Source organism: Lithobates pipiens, unplaced genomic scaffold, assembly GCF_037356315.1.
Source record: "Lithobates pipiens isolate NorthernLeopardFrog02 unplaced genomic scaffold, aLitPip1_a1.2 Scaffold_16, whole genome shotgun sequence".
Classification (NCBI taxonomy): domain Eukaryota; kingdom Metazoa; phylum Chordata; class Amphibia; order Anura; family Ranidae; genus Lithobates; species Lithobates pipiens.
In genome coordinates this window covers 143,223,965-143,239,002 of record NW_027507748.1, presented here as the reverse complement: position 1 = coordinate 143,239,002, position 15,038 = coordinate 143,223,965, and the positions used below count along the sequence as shown (strand labels likewise).

The 15,038-nt window shown below is 46.9% G+C and overlaps 1 protein-coding gene across 3 annotated transcripts in view; it reads right to left on the bottom strand.

The window, feature by feature from the left end:
* LOC143982120 (apoptosis-inducing factor 3-like) overlaps positions 1-15,038 on the bottom strand; it is a 233,849-nt gene that overhangs the window by 158,230 nt on the left and 60,581 nt on the right. For all 3 annotated transcript variants that reach the window (XM_077480563.1, XM_077480565.1, XM_077480564.1), the window contains exon 8: positions 10,245-10,331. In XM_077480563.1, coding sequence (XP_077336689.1) covers positions 10,245-10,331 — 87 coding nt within the window. The remainder of the gene's footprint in view (positions 1-10,244; positions 10,332-15,038) is intronic.

Sequence of the window (15,038 nt, the reverse complement as noted above, 5' to 3'; positions counted from 1 at the left end):
CTGCTCAGACGCTCCTACCCCGCTGTGCTCATGGGACCACTGTCTTCACTCCAGCGGGCCCTGAACCAGTCTCGTAAGAGAGGTCTTCCATCAAGTCAGGCTCACCACCCAGGTACCTAACAGTACAAACAGCCATGACCGAGCCTGCGGAAGAAGCTTCTGCTATGAAGGAGATGTGTTCACATCTTGCAGCCCTCACTCAGGCCGTGAAATCTCTCCAGGAAGGGTACACCAGATTGGAGGAGCGGGTTCAACATCTTTCTGGTTCCAGTCCCACGGTCACTGCACCTCCTTCGCTTCCTGCTCAACCCACCTCCCAGCCTGCAGTAATGATGCTTCCACCAGAACCAAGGGTACCTATTCCTGAAAGATTCTCGGGAGACCGTTCTAAGTTCCGGGCTTTCCGCAACGCCTGGCAGCTGTATTTTGCTCTCCAGCTCAGGACTTTTTCTTTGGAAGCTACCAAGGTGGGATTCGTGATTTCTTTGTTGCGAGGGGAGCCTCAGACCTGGGGTCCATCATCTCCTGGAAGGAGACAGTGCTCTGGCAATCTCTTCCCTCCTTCTTTGAGGCCATGGCACAGCGGTATGAAGACCCCCAGCAAACTTCCACAGCTGAATCTGCCTTATCTGCGCACCAGCAGGGCCGCAGAACGGCCAAGGACTATGTTACGGACTTCAGACGCTGGAGCGCAGACACCCAGTGGAATGAGTCAGCTCTGAGGCACCAGTTCCGCATGGGCCTCTCAGAGGGACTTGCCCGTGTTGGTATCAAAGATTCCCTGGAAGGTCTGATCACACTCGGCATCCAAATCGACCGCCGGCTCTGGGAACGCAGATCTGAACGTTCCTAGCAACTCCATCGCCCAGCTTGGATGACCGCAAGAGTCCCTACTCTTGCTACACCGCTATCCACCTGTTCCACAGGGGGATCCTGTCAGCCCTGCTCCTGTCACCGATTAGCTCGTGTTGCAGCTTGGACTTATGCGACCGACCTTGTCGCCGGAAGAACGTGCTCATCGCCGGCAGTTGAACTTGTGCCTCTACTGTGGTGGGTCCGGCCATTATGTGAATAATTGCCCCGTTAAGACACGCAAGTGCCTCTCCTCTGTGTCTGCCAGCCCTGTATCCTTGCCAGTCAACACCATCCACATTGCTCTCCCTCTCTCATTACAGCTCCAGGAAAAGACGGTCTCCATCAGCGCCATTATTGACTCTGTGGCTTGCAGTTGTTTTATTGATCCCACCTTTACCAGTCTACACACCATACCCTTTCGGAGGAAGGCCCATGGACTATCCGTTTTCCTGGCTGATGGTTCTTGCATCAAGTCGGATCAAGTAACCCAGGAGACTCTGCCCTTGCTTGCCATCTCCTCTTTTCAGCACAAGGAACCTATAACCTTTGATGTGATCTCATCACCCCTGTTTCCTGTGATCCTGAGTATACCTCGGCTTCAGGCTCATAACCCCTCTATAAACTGGTCCACTGGGGAAGTGAAGTTTCAGTTCCCCTATTGTATAGAACATTGCTTGTATGAGACATCTGTCCGGCCCGCTGCACTTCTTTGCCTGGACTCTGATCAGGACTTATGTCAATCAGTGCCAGAACCGTATCACGAGTTCCTGGACGTCTTTAGCAAACGAGGGGCAGACTCCCTTCCACCTCACCGTCCATATGACTGTCCCATCGAACTCCTTCTGGGGGTTGAGATCCTGTTTGGACGCATTTTTCTCTTGTCAGAAAAGGAGCAGGAGGCCCTGAAAAACTACATCACAGAGAATCTGGAAAAGAGGGTTCATCCGCCACTCTACCTCTCCCCCAGGTCCCGGAATATTCTTTGTCACCAAGAAAGACCAGTCGCTCCGGCCCTGTGTGGACTACCGTGAACTGAACAAGATTACGGTCAAAAACTGCTACCCTCTGCCCCTGATACCGAAGCTCTTTCAGAAATTGAGATCGACCACAATTTTTACCAAGCTGGACTTGAGAGGGGCCTACAACTTGGTCCGCATACGGGCCGGAGATGAATGGAAGACAGCTTTCCGAACCCAATTTGGGCACTATGAGAACCTAGTGATGCCCTTCGGTCTCTGTAACACCCCTGCCATCTTTCAGCATCTCAAAACAATGTGTTTAGAGACTTTCTGGACATCTTTGTCATCGTTACCTGGACGACATCTTGATCTTCTCTAGATCCCTGGAGCAACACCGAGGGCATGTGGGCAGAGTGCTGCTCCGTCTTCGCCAGCACAGATTGTATGCGAAGGCTGAAAAATGCAAGTTTGAACAGCAGAACATTCAATTTCTCGGTCTCGCGATCTCCCCAGCAGGCATCAGAATGTATTCGCAGAAAGTATCCGCTGTCCTGGACTGACCGGCACCCACGGACAAAAAAGGGATACGTTTCGTAGGCTTTGCGAACTTCTACAGGAAGTTTAAGGGGTTCTCTGCCATCATCACCCCATCACTCAGCTGACCAAGCAAAATGTTCACTTTCACTGGGGCCCCAAGGCTCAGGAGGCCTTCGAGAAGCTCAAAGGACTGTTCACCTCGGCTCCCATTCTCAGCCACCCTGACCCATCTCTGCCCTACATCCTTGAAGTTGATGCTTCCGAAGTGGCGGTGGGAGCGGTGGTGTCCCAACGTCAAGGCAGTAATGACCTGATGCATCCCGTAGGGTTCTTTTACCGGAAACTCTCTCCTGCCGAAAGGAACTACGACGTTGGTGAGCGGGAGCTGCTTGCCATTAAGTCGGCATTGGAAGAGTGGAGGTACTTGTTGGAAGGTGCAGTCCATCCTGTGTTAATTTACGCCGACCACAAGAACCTCGAATATTTAAGAACCATCGGTATCTGAGACAGCCCATATTTTCATCAAGGAGATCATTAGACTACATGGGGTACCTGCTAATATAGTGTCAGACAGGGGGGGTCCAGTTTACATCCCGGTTCTGGAGAGCTCTGTGTGAGAGTCTGAAGATAGAACTGGCCTTGTCATCTGCTTACCACCCCCAGACTAACGGGCAGACTGAACGAACAAACCAGACTCTTGAACAGTATATCAGATGCTTCACGTCCTTTGTACAGGACGATTGGGTATCCCTACTGCCCCTAGCGGAATTCGCTTACAACAATGCCAGTCATTCAACCACAGGACAGTTTACATTTTTTGCCAATTATGGGTTTCATTTATCATTTCTCCCTGATTTTCTTCCAGAATCTTCAGTGCCAGCAGTCCAGGACACAGTGACCTTCCTCAGTCGTAACAACCAGGTTCTACAAGAAGCTATAACCAAGGCCCAGGCAGACAGTAAGAAAGCCTTCGACCGGAAGAGAAGGGGAGAATTGGTTCTTGAAGTCGGGGATCAGGTATGGCTTTCTACTTCTAATCTCAAGTTAACCTGTCCTTCAAAGAAACTTGCACCCAAGTTTTTGGGCCCTTTCCCAGTGAAGAGAAGGATTAACGCAGTATCTTACGAGTTGTCCTTACCTGAATCAATGAAGGTGCACCCAGTTTTTCATGTGTCCCTGCTAAAACCTTCGGTACCTGATCCCTTTTCGAGTAGAGGAACTAGACCACCTGAGCCCATCTTAGTTGACGGTAGTGAGGAATATGAGGTGGAGGCCATTCTTGACTGTAGAAGACGGCAAGGGCAAAGACAGTTCCTGATAAAGTGGAAGGGCTATGGTCCGGACAGCAATTCTTGGGAGCCTGATAGTAATTTACATGCTGAGAAATTAATTCAGGCCTTTTTCTCTGCTCATCCCAAAAAGAAAGATGTTTTGGGCACCCGGAGGTTGCCCTTTGTAGGGGGGCAATGTCAGGGCTCTGCTCGCGCTTTGCAGGCGGAATTGCATGCGCGCGTGCGCGCGGTTAGGCAGTCTAAGCATCGGCGCGTGTGTGCGCCAGTATGCACCTCAGGCACGTGTGCAACTGCCGCGTGTGCGCGCATCCCATGCGTGCACGCTAGCGTGGTTTGGTGCCAGTGGCCCTATTTAAAGGTACAGCTGCATGTGTTCAGTGCTGTTTGCCTGCAGCTTGTATCTGAAACTTCTGCTACCTGTTCATCTGATTGCCAGTACTGACCCGGCTTACGTCTGACTCTGTTGATCTCTCCCGCCCTGATCCCGGCCTGCCTGACTCTGTTTATGGACTGCCTATTTGCTGCTGAACCTTTGCTAGCCTGTGACTGTGCCTTGCCTGCCGTTTCTGCCTGATTGCCTACCTGTTTTGACCAGGCTTGTCTGACCAACCCACTGCTGTTTCTGTGCCTCCTTCTACCCGGCTTGCTGCTGGTCCTTCTGCTCTACCTACTTCTGCCAGCTCTGCCAGCTCCTACCAGCCTCTGCCTGTTCCTGCAGTTCCAACCATCTACACCACCTGCACCAGCTGCTGCATCTGCTCAGACGCTCCTACCCGCTGCGCTCACTGTCTTCACTCCAGTGGGCCCTGAACCAGAGTCGTAAGAGAGGTCTTCTTCCATCAAGTCAGGCTCAACACCCTGGTACCTAACAGTCTGGCATACTAAAGAGAGAAAATGGCAATCTGGGGGTACAGGAAGAGATCAGACTCCCCTCTTCTTACCAGAAGGTCTGTGCTGGCTGAAGGAGAGGAGAGTGAAGGTTTCTGCTGTTTCCAGCGTCAGTATGGTGAGTGCTCAATACAGCCCCTAGTGGTGACACCCCATGGCATGACAACACAATACATAGAAGGAGAAATTCCTGAGAAAATCTCACTTACCTTATCCTCGCAACAGGGTTTTATCAGAGATGAAAACCAAATCTTCACCCTTCACGGTAGGCTCTGAGACCTTAAAGTAAACATTCAGGAACCAGGGAACTCTCAGGTTATCCCACAATCCTGGACCTGCGACAGCACCCTGCCAGTAAAAACTTTATGGCCTTACTACCAAAAAGTACTGTATCCTAGGGCCCAGCTTGCAAGAGAAGCATTCGCAAGCAAAACCTTGTTTCTTTGGATTACGGGGCCCGGGTACCATTCATTTAGCCTATTACAAAGACATCAGAACGGATCCGGTCAGCATGGCTGGCTCTCATCAAAGGATTACTGACGTGGAGCTCAGCAAAGCACATCTTTACACGTGCCCAACACCTTAGACGCTGGCAAAAAAACTGACTCCCCCCAGTAATGGGAGGGGTTATATGGGGAAGTACACGCCTTAGGGGCGTGCCAGTGTCCAGCACCTGTCGGTCCGATATAACCCACATAGTAATTACTATGGCTCTGTGTCCCCTGATGTAAGAAAATAAAACTTTTTTTTTAAACGTCTTAGAAAAACTCCACTTACCTTCCCGTCGCAGGGTTTTCTGTGGTAAACCAACAGACCCAATCTTCACCCTTCATGGTGGGCTCCATTAAACCATTTAGGAGCAGGAGATCCAAAAAGGAAAACCCACAATCCTGGACCTGTAATAGCACCCTGGCAGTAAAAACTTTATGGCCTTAATACCAAAAAGTGCTGCATCCCAGGGTCCGGCTTTCCAAAGGAGAGCATTCACAGGCAAAAACCTTGTTTCTTCGGATAGGAGGTCGGGGTACCATTCAATACAGTCAAGATTAGACACTCCGAATGGATCCATCTGCATAGCCAGCCCCAGCAAGGATTGCTCCAGTGGAGCTCAGCACAGCACATTTTTACTCGTGACCAACACCTTAGACACTGGCGAAAAAAACTGATGCTCCCACCAGTGGGAGGGGTTATATAGGGAGTGCACTTTTTAATTTAGGGCGTGCCAGTGTCCATCACCTGAAGGTGGCCTATAACCCACATAGTAACTACTATGGCTCTGTGTCCCCTGATGTATGAAAATAAATGTTTTTTTTAACTTTGTGTAAGAATATCAAATATGCCAGGCCAGTAAATACACAACCAAAATACACGTCCACATTTGTGAAGTGTGAAGTGGTTTAACACCTGGAATAGAGATCCAGCTGGGACTCTCAGTACAGCAAACAGAGAAATAGACAATAGCAAACTGAAGAGAAAATGCACATAAAAAAATAAAATAATAATAATAATAATAAAGGAGGGGAGGTAAAAGGAAGTTCAAGCAGCAGGTGGCTAGAGATTAAAGTGTATGTGAACTCTTTCTTTGAAAAAATGTTTAAACAATGTGAAATAGTGATATAATCGACTGAAAATAAACACATTGAAAATACCTCTTTCATTGTTTATAGGCTCTGCATTATGAACTGCATCATGATCTGGGTAGCGATGGAGACTCTTTATGATGAGCAGCAAATTCTGCCAATGTCATATACCCCAGAAGTAGTTGTGACTTAAAATGTCAGATGCCCGACCCTGTCCCTGTATCTCCGATGTAGCAGGCAGAGACACCCCATGACCCCTCCATGGGACAATGGGCAGCTTCTGTCTTATACACCAGTTTCTGTCACTCAAACTATGTGGGGCCAGCAGCAGTCTGACCACAGGAGTACAGCCTAGCCATACGTAGACACGGCAACCTATAACTCCAAACTAGAAGAAAGAGGCACAAACTGACCACCATAGGACTGATCTTCTGTGCTCTGAATAGTCAATTTAAACAGAAATGAAGAGGAACTGGTGGGGTCATTTTTTTACAGCTATGGAAGAAAGAAAAAGTACAACATGCTACATTTGCAATAAGTTACTTATAAACACAGACACGTGCATTAAATATTATATTTTGGCATTTCATTCACTTTAAGGAACATCTATGATTACATTTTAAAACCATATATTAAAAGGGTTTGTAAAGGTTTGCGTTTTTTCACCTTAATGCATCCTATGCATTAACGTGAAAAAACATCTGACAATACGGCCCCCCCCCTAGCCCCCCCATTTTACTTACCTGAGCCCGTTCACCTGCTGCGCTTGCCCCCAATGTCCTCTTCACCACTCAGCCTGGCCTTTGATTGGCTAGAGTGGATGGATTGAAAGCAGCATAGCCATTGGCTTGCGCTGCTGTCAATCACATCCAATGATGCTGTGCGCCGCGGGGCGGCCCCGAGTGATACAGTGGGCAGCTATAGCCACATCATGGAAGTGCGTCCGCAAGAACTAACCACCATTCGAGAGAGCTCACATGAAGGTGTTTAGTTCTTGCGAGGAGGAGCTGAGACAGCCACAGAGGGACCCAGAAGACGAGGTTCAGGGGCCACTCTATGCAAAACGAGCTGCACACTGGAGGCAAGTATAACATGTTTGTTATTTAAAAAAAAAAATTATCTTTACAACCCCTTTAAATCTCCACATTTGATTTATTTCAAGTCTACTCCTATTATTGTCAACGAGCTTGAATTTTGTAAACTCAGTTTGTGAAGATCCCCACAGGCAGCCATTGGCTGCAATTTCTGATTGAACCTGGCTTTTCAACATGACCGTTTGACAGAAGCCAGTCTGGCATCTGTTGAACAGAGAACAGTACACACCGACTGACTTTCGTTACGCGTGTACCAGGCTGAAAGAGGAAGTAAACCCTAATGGGTTTACTTCCTCTTTGTCTCCCTGCAAAGGTAAAGCATAATGGGCTACTATGCATTGCATAGTAGCCCATTATGTGTCACTTACCTGACACAGGAGCCAGCGATGTCACCGCTGTCCCCTGTAGTCCGGAGCGTCCATCTTCTTCCGGGTATAGCTGCTCCGGCCACTCACAGCGCCGGAGCAGCGATGACGTCACTCCCACGCATGAGCACGGGAGCCGCCACTAACGGCATATCGCCGTTAGCAGCGGCATGCTGCTAACGACGATGGTGCAAATGCACGCCGCTGTCTACGGTGCATGCGCCGTAGACAGCTGTGACTGTCTTTTAGTAAATATCTCCTAAACCGTGTAGGTTTAGGAGATATTTCTTGGACCTACAAGTAAGCCTTAATCTAGGCTTACCTGTAGGTCAAAGTGGTTTGTAAAAAAGCCCCATGGGACTTTAAATGAAGTGCTCATGCTGATCAGAGAGTAAACAAATATGAGTAAAAAAGTAACAAAGTTTATTTAAATGGTAACAATAGCATCCAACACAGAACATGAGCATGGGTGGCAGATAAAACAGCAACATAACATAATAGTCCTCTAGGTGTGTCATCTGGGCGGTGGGCGGGGATGGCGATGGCGTGCTGCCACGGTTGGCGGGCGCATTGCGGTCCTACCCCTGACCGCCAAATGCATGACGTTATGGGTGGAGGCTGCGGCGGATGTCCGGGCTTTTGGCATGGAAAACTTTTCTTTTACCTTGTCCCTCCAACACATACTGGAGAGGTTTAATCACACTGGTAAGCACGTTGTTATACTTTATACTATGTATACATACTTATAATATCATCACATCACTAGTACACTTACTTATTTCTATACGTGCACCTATGGCATTTCATTCACACTTCATACACATGTATATTTTTTTGTTTTTGTTTTTCCCCTCACATCTTCCTCCCATGTTTTGCAGGACACCTCTTAACATCTTGTACTGTGTATCTTATACCTTTAGGATATTTCTTTTTTAGATATACGTACCTATACTAATATACATTTTATATAGTAAGTACGCCCTTATATTTTTAGCACATTGTTATTTCAGATATTCATGCCTATATTAATATACATTTTACATAGTGAGTACGCCCTGCAAGTCTATGGGAGAAGTTTGGGTTCACACCTTTTTCTAATCTTTGCCGTGCCTGCCCTAAACCTGGCCTCGGTCCTCCATACTGTGGTCTCCATCCATTCAGCTCCCGTGGGTGATGTCCTCCGCTGATCCTTCTCTGGGATCAGCCTTCAATGCCAATTGTCTGACAAGTAAGTATGGGATGATCAGTTCAGGCTTCATGCTCATGTCCAAATTATAAAAGTTATACTCCAATATATATTCTATTTGTTGTTACACATATTATATATGCATATCAGCCCCTGAAGATGCGAGGAAAGCTTGCGAAACGCGTCGGGTTAGAGATGTATCATGCATACCTGTACTACTAATAATCTGTGATGTTATATCATTATGGCCATGCCTAGAGGACTATTATGTTAGGTTGCCGTTTTATCTGCCACCCATGCTCATGTTCTGTGTTGTATGCTATTGTTACCATTTAAATAAACTTTGTTACTTTTTTACTCATATTTGTTTACTCTCAGATCAGCATGAACACTTCATTTAAAGTCCCATGGGCCCGTTGCTGCTTTTCTATTTAATTTAGGGATGGAGGTGTTTCATGTTCAGGGGACAGCATTCAGACTTTTTCTCTCTCAAAGTGGTTTGTAACGGTTTACAACCACTTTAAAGTGGTTGTATACCCACATTTTTAACTTTTACCTACAGGAAAGCCTATAATAAGGCTTACCTGTAGGTAAAAAAATATCTCCTAAACCTGTACGGTTTAGGAGATATTCCCCTCGGTATGCGCCGCTGACTGCAGCGGCGCATGCGCACAAGGGGTTTCTCGCCGTCATGCGCGGGAGTGATGATATCGCGGCTCCGGCCACTCACAGCGCCGGAGCCGCGATACCCGGAAGAAACGCCGAGGGAGCATGTCAGCTCCCTCGGCGTGGATCGGGCCAGATGTCGGGACCTCGTTCTAAGGTAAGTATTTCATAATGAGCTAGTATGCGGTGCATACTAGCTCATTATGCCTTTTGCTTTGCAGGTTTAAAAAAAAAAAATGTGCGGGTTTACTACCACTTTAATATTGGGTTGTCAAATATACCAATTATTTGTATATTTATGAAGTCACCACAGATCTCTTTTTATTGACATCGGATTCTAAGAACCATATAGAAAAAAACAAAAATTGTCAAACAAGGGCCATATTAATAAGGTGCTTCATAATTTTCTGAGAACTTCATAAAAATGAACATGTCAGGTCTTTCATTGTCCTAATGCAGTTTACTTTTGACATCTAGGTGTACATCGAAGGAGCTCCACAGAATTGTCATACAGACTCAAGCCGTTTTATTCAGGTGGACTGCTGTTAAATGTAATAGGCAAAAGCTGGTCATATATTATTACAGTCTTCTTATCCAATTTCCTTTAGATTTCAATTTCCTTCAACTGTGTAGTGCTGGGGCCTGCCTGATTCCATACAAATTGAAAGTGATTTGGTTTGACCTCATAATATATGGTTCTGGTAAATCTTGAGGAAAATTGTACAAGAAAATTATGTAATGTATGGCCAGCCTTAGTTAAGCTATAGGTTCATTTTAAACTCTCATTTGACTGTACTATTTCTGTTGGAGTAAAAGGATTACCTCTTTTTCTGTCCAAACTTCAATATCATGTTGAGAGTAAAATTCTTTGGGTCGTAAGTAGAGATCTTCAGCCTTTGCATTCATTGCCTGTAGAAAACGTTGTGGTTAGGTGACTTTCTAATGACTACAATGAATTACCAATAATTTTTAGCCATAATGTATAATTGGCATACAAAATGTGCATGCAGGTAAGCAAAAGGAAAATGCCAAACATCTTAAGAGGTAAACAAAATCTCCCAATATATAAAGTAAAAAAACTTAACAAGGATCGGTGCCACAGATAATACATAGTATGCTTTGCTGTAGCTGCAGATGTTTAATAAAACACAGGCACTTACTAGTCCAGGGATCCAGTGCTGTCATCACCCAGGCTGGATCTTCTGGTCCCCAGTACCGCCATCATGCTTGGGGGAAGCTGGCTGTGGCTTCCTGCAGCTTCACAGCTGGCTCCCGGCTGCACATGCCTGAGTGCCACTATGCTTTCTAAATGAATCTGTAGCCTCCTGGGAAGTGCGTCGTGTCCCAGGATGTTGTGAGCAGGGAGGAGGGTGGAGGGAAAACTGCCACGTTGCTTGCTAGTGAAAGTGGGTACCTGTCAGAAATTGGTACCCATGCTCAAAAAAAAAAATTGGATTTTTGACTTACCGTAAAAATTTATTTCGCTGAGTTCATTGACAGACACAGCGCTCCATTATTCAGAACCATATGGTTATATCCCCCATTACAGGAGTAGGACACTAGGCAGAGAAAAAAAAAAAGACTATGGGCAGTCCTAGGTGATATACACCCCCCTCTCTGCTATAGGCCTTCAGTTTAGTAATAAGCAGTGTCAGAAGCATCAAAACTCCTTAGAGGGGTTGGTGCAACTCAGAGAAAAAGGAAAATTTATATCAAATACTTACCGTAATTTTCCTTTCCTGATGGGCTCCATGGCAGCATACGTGTGGGTTAGCCCCGCCTCCATAATTACCCAATAGGACCTCTACTCCCATAAATCTTTGCTCCAAGCTGCTATCCGTGTTCCGTAACTAGCCTACTCCAACATTTGGGAGGGAACTCCTGCTGCCATGGAGCCCATCAGGAAAGGAAAATTACGGTAAGTATTTGATATAAATTTTCCTTTTTCCTGACAGGCTCCATGGCAGCATACGTGTGGGAAATAACTCGCCAAACACACCCGGGTGGGCTAAAAATGTTGAGCAAAGAAACTAGAATTTTATTTTTCATTGTCCACTGACAATACTTGTAAACCAAAATTAACAGAAGAGAGCGCAGCTGGCTCTACACAATAATGGGAAACAAAGGTATTAATTGAAGACCAGGAAGCTGCTCTGCAGATCACTTCTGGTGCGACATGTCGAACTGCTGCCCAAGAGGTCGACATGCCCCGAGTTGAATGAGCCGTCACTGCCTCAGGAGGAACCATGCCCTTTGCCTTGTATGCCCTTTGAATCGTTTGGACCACCCAAGATGAGATTGATCTAACTGATGCTCGCATCCTTTTATTTTTTCCATGAAGAAGGACAAAAAGAAAGTCTGTTCGTCTGAACGAGGCTGTAGCGTCCAGATATTGTTTCAAGGTGCGACCAACATCCAGGGGATGAATCTCTTGGTTGTCTGACATTCTAAACGTAGGTAGCACGATCTCCTGATTTTCGTGAAATACTGATGTGACTTTTGGATTTGACCCAAGCATAGGGATCAGGACCACTCTGTCCGGAAAGAAAGTTAGAAATGGTTCAACTGACCCAAGATTCCTAATTTCCGACACTCTTTTGGCTGAAGTTATTGCCACCAAAAACACCGTCTTGATAGTGAGATCTCCTAAAGACAGGGGAACGTCCAAACTTTTCCCAAGATCAGAAAGAAAGTCCAGTACTAATGGAAGGTCCCATTTGGGAAACCTGGGCCTTCTTTGTGGCCTAAGCCTGATGGCTCCTTTAAAGAATTGTTGTATTAATGTATGATTCGCCCACGAAACTCCTGTAAAGGCTGAAATGGCTGAAACTTGTACTCTAAGAGAACTAACTGCCAGAGACAAGTCTAACCCTGACTGAAGGAAAGACAAGATATCTTGAACTGCCGGAGAATTATATGAATTTGACCTAGAAGACATGTGGCCCATAAATCTGGCCCATATACGCTCGTACACTTTATTGGTACTCTTCCGTCTGGCACTAAGAAGGGTTGGAATCGCTTCTTCTGGGCAACCTAGAGCTTCTAGCCTTCCCCTCTCAAGAACCATGCCCTGAGGTGTAGACAGGATGGGCACGGGTGTAACAGTGTGCCTTGAGACAGTAGATCTGGCCTGAGAGGCAGGGGAACTGGGTCCTGATAGCTGAGGAGCAACAGCAGAGGAAACCAAGGCCTGTTGGGCCAGAATGGTATTATCGCAATGATTTCCACCTTCTCCCCTCTGAGCCTGCGAAGGAACTGTAGGATTACAGGAACTGGAGGGAAGGCGTAGGCTCTCTGGAACTTCCAACAATCCGTGAGAGCATCTATCCCGAACGCCTGAGGATCCCTGAACCTCGAGTAGTATCTGTGCATCTTGCGATTGTACGGCGAAGCGAACAGATCGACCTCTGGAGATACTCCCAGAGTCAGAAGCCACTCGAAGACATCCCTGTGAAGGGACCACTCGTTGTTGTCTATTTTGACCCTTGACAGATAATCTGCTTGAACATTCTGGACCCCTGGGATGTATACAGCAGAAATGTTGACCACATTCTTCTGAGCCCAGTTCATTATCGGTTCTACTTCTCGTAGTAGAGACCCACTGCGAGTCCCTCCTTGTTTCTTTATATAGGCCACCGCAGTTGTGTTGTCCAGTCTTAACATTACTGATGACCCTGCCACCAGATGGCGAAATGCTATGAGTGCTTGAAAGGCTGCTCTCAACTCCAGGATGTTGGAGACTACATACAGCGACGGGAACGACCACCTTCCTTGAGCTACTTCCGTAAGGCAATGAGCGCCCCAACCTTTGTTGCTGGCATCTGAGGTTATTATTACCCAGGAAATGGGGACTATCGAATGATGGTTGCGTAGATTCTTCCCTTGAAGCCACCAGAGGAGAGACATCCTCATCGCTGGTGTAAGGAGTATGCGCTGTGTTTGATTGGACGAGTCCCACTGTTGCAGAAACCCTTTCTGGAAGGGACGAGTGTGCCACTGGGCCCACTTCACCATAGGGATGGTGGACGTCATTGTGCCGATCACTTTCAAGCATTGTAGAGCCGAAAGATGAGATGATTCCCAAGCCTTGTGAATCCTGTCCCGGATAACACAGATTTTTTCCTCTGGCAGAGAGATAGTGCCTTTTAATGTGTCGAACTGAGCCCCTAGAAACACGATCACTTGAGTTGGAACCAGATGGCTCTTCTCTAGGTTCAGGAGCCAACCAAACGTCTGTAGAGTGGAGATGACTAAACTCTTGTGTTCCAGAATTTGATCTCTGTCTTGAGATAATAGGAGCAAATCGTCCAGATAATGATGGAGACGAACTCCTTTGACTCGTAAAAGAGCTACTATCGCTAGGAGGACCTTGGAGAAGACCCGAGGAGATGTTGTCAACCCGAATGGGAGACAGGTAAACTGGAGGTGTTGATCGCCAACTGCGAAACGGAGAAATTGCTGGAAATCCCTTGCTACTGGCACGTGAAAGTATGCGTCCTTCAGATCGATTGAGATTAACCAATCCCCTAGCTGCACCGACTGTTGGATTGTAAGAAGAGACTCCATTTTGAACTTTTCCTTGCGAATGAAGGAATTGAGGAAGGTCAAATCTATCACTGGCCTCCATGCGCCATTTCTTTTCTGAACCATAAATAGAGGAGAATACATGCCTTCGCCACGTTCGTCTTCTGGCACTGGCACGGCTGCGCCTTGATCCAGCAAACAACTTACGTAGGTCAATAGGACCTGTTTCTTTTCCTCCGAGCCTGGAATCGTTGTGGGAATGAACCTTAATCTCGGAGTGTTGATGAAAGTCCACTTGTGACCCGAGGAAACCGTCTTGACGGTCCAATAATCTTGAATTGAGGCCGCCCAAACATGTCGGTAGTGAAGAAGGCGAGCCCCCACCTGACATGATTGAGCGGGCCCAATTTCAAAAAGATTTGGTAGAATCTTGATTACCTGCGGAAGCCCCCTTTGAGGTTTTCTTAAGGGAGGATTGTCTGGACCTCCAAGATCTAGAGAACTCCCTGCCGGGTCTATAACTGCGCGCTTCTCTAGCGCGATCCGAGGTCTGCCTTCTTGGAAAGATACGTTTTTGGTTTTGAAGACGTCTGTCTTGAGGGAGGAACCCAGACCTCCCACCTGTGGCCCGGGATATGGCGCTATCTAGTTTATTACCAAACAAGGAGGTTCCCTCAAATGGTATACGACACCATGCCTGCTTAGATGTTGGATCCGCCAACCAGGGACGGAGCCACAAAGCACGGCGTGCCGAGACTGCTGCCAACATAGCCCGAGACAGAAGGCGGGTAATGTCAATAGATGCCTCCCCAAAAAAGGCTGATGCCATTCTGATCTCCTGAATGGGAGAGTCTTTAGCCGTATTCACCGAGATACCTCTCAAGAACTCTTCAACATTGTCGGCCCATGTTTCAATAGCCTTTGAGACTGCGGCTAAAGCCAAAGTTGGTTTACAAGCCATCCCTGAAGTTAGATATATTCTTTTCAGATCTGAGTCAATTCTTCTCTCTAACGGATCTTTGAAAGATACCGTGTCCTCCAAAGGGAGAGTCACGTATTTTACTAAACGCATAAGTGCTGCGTCTACCAGAG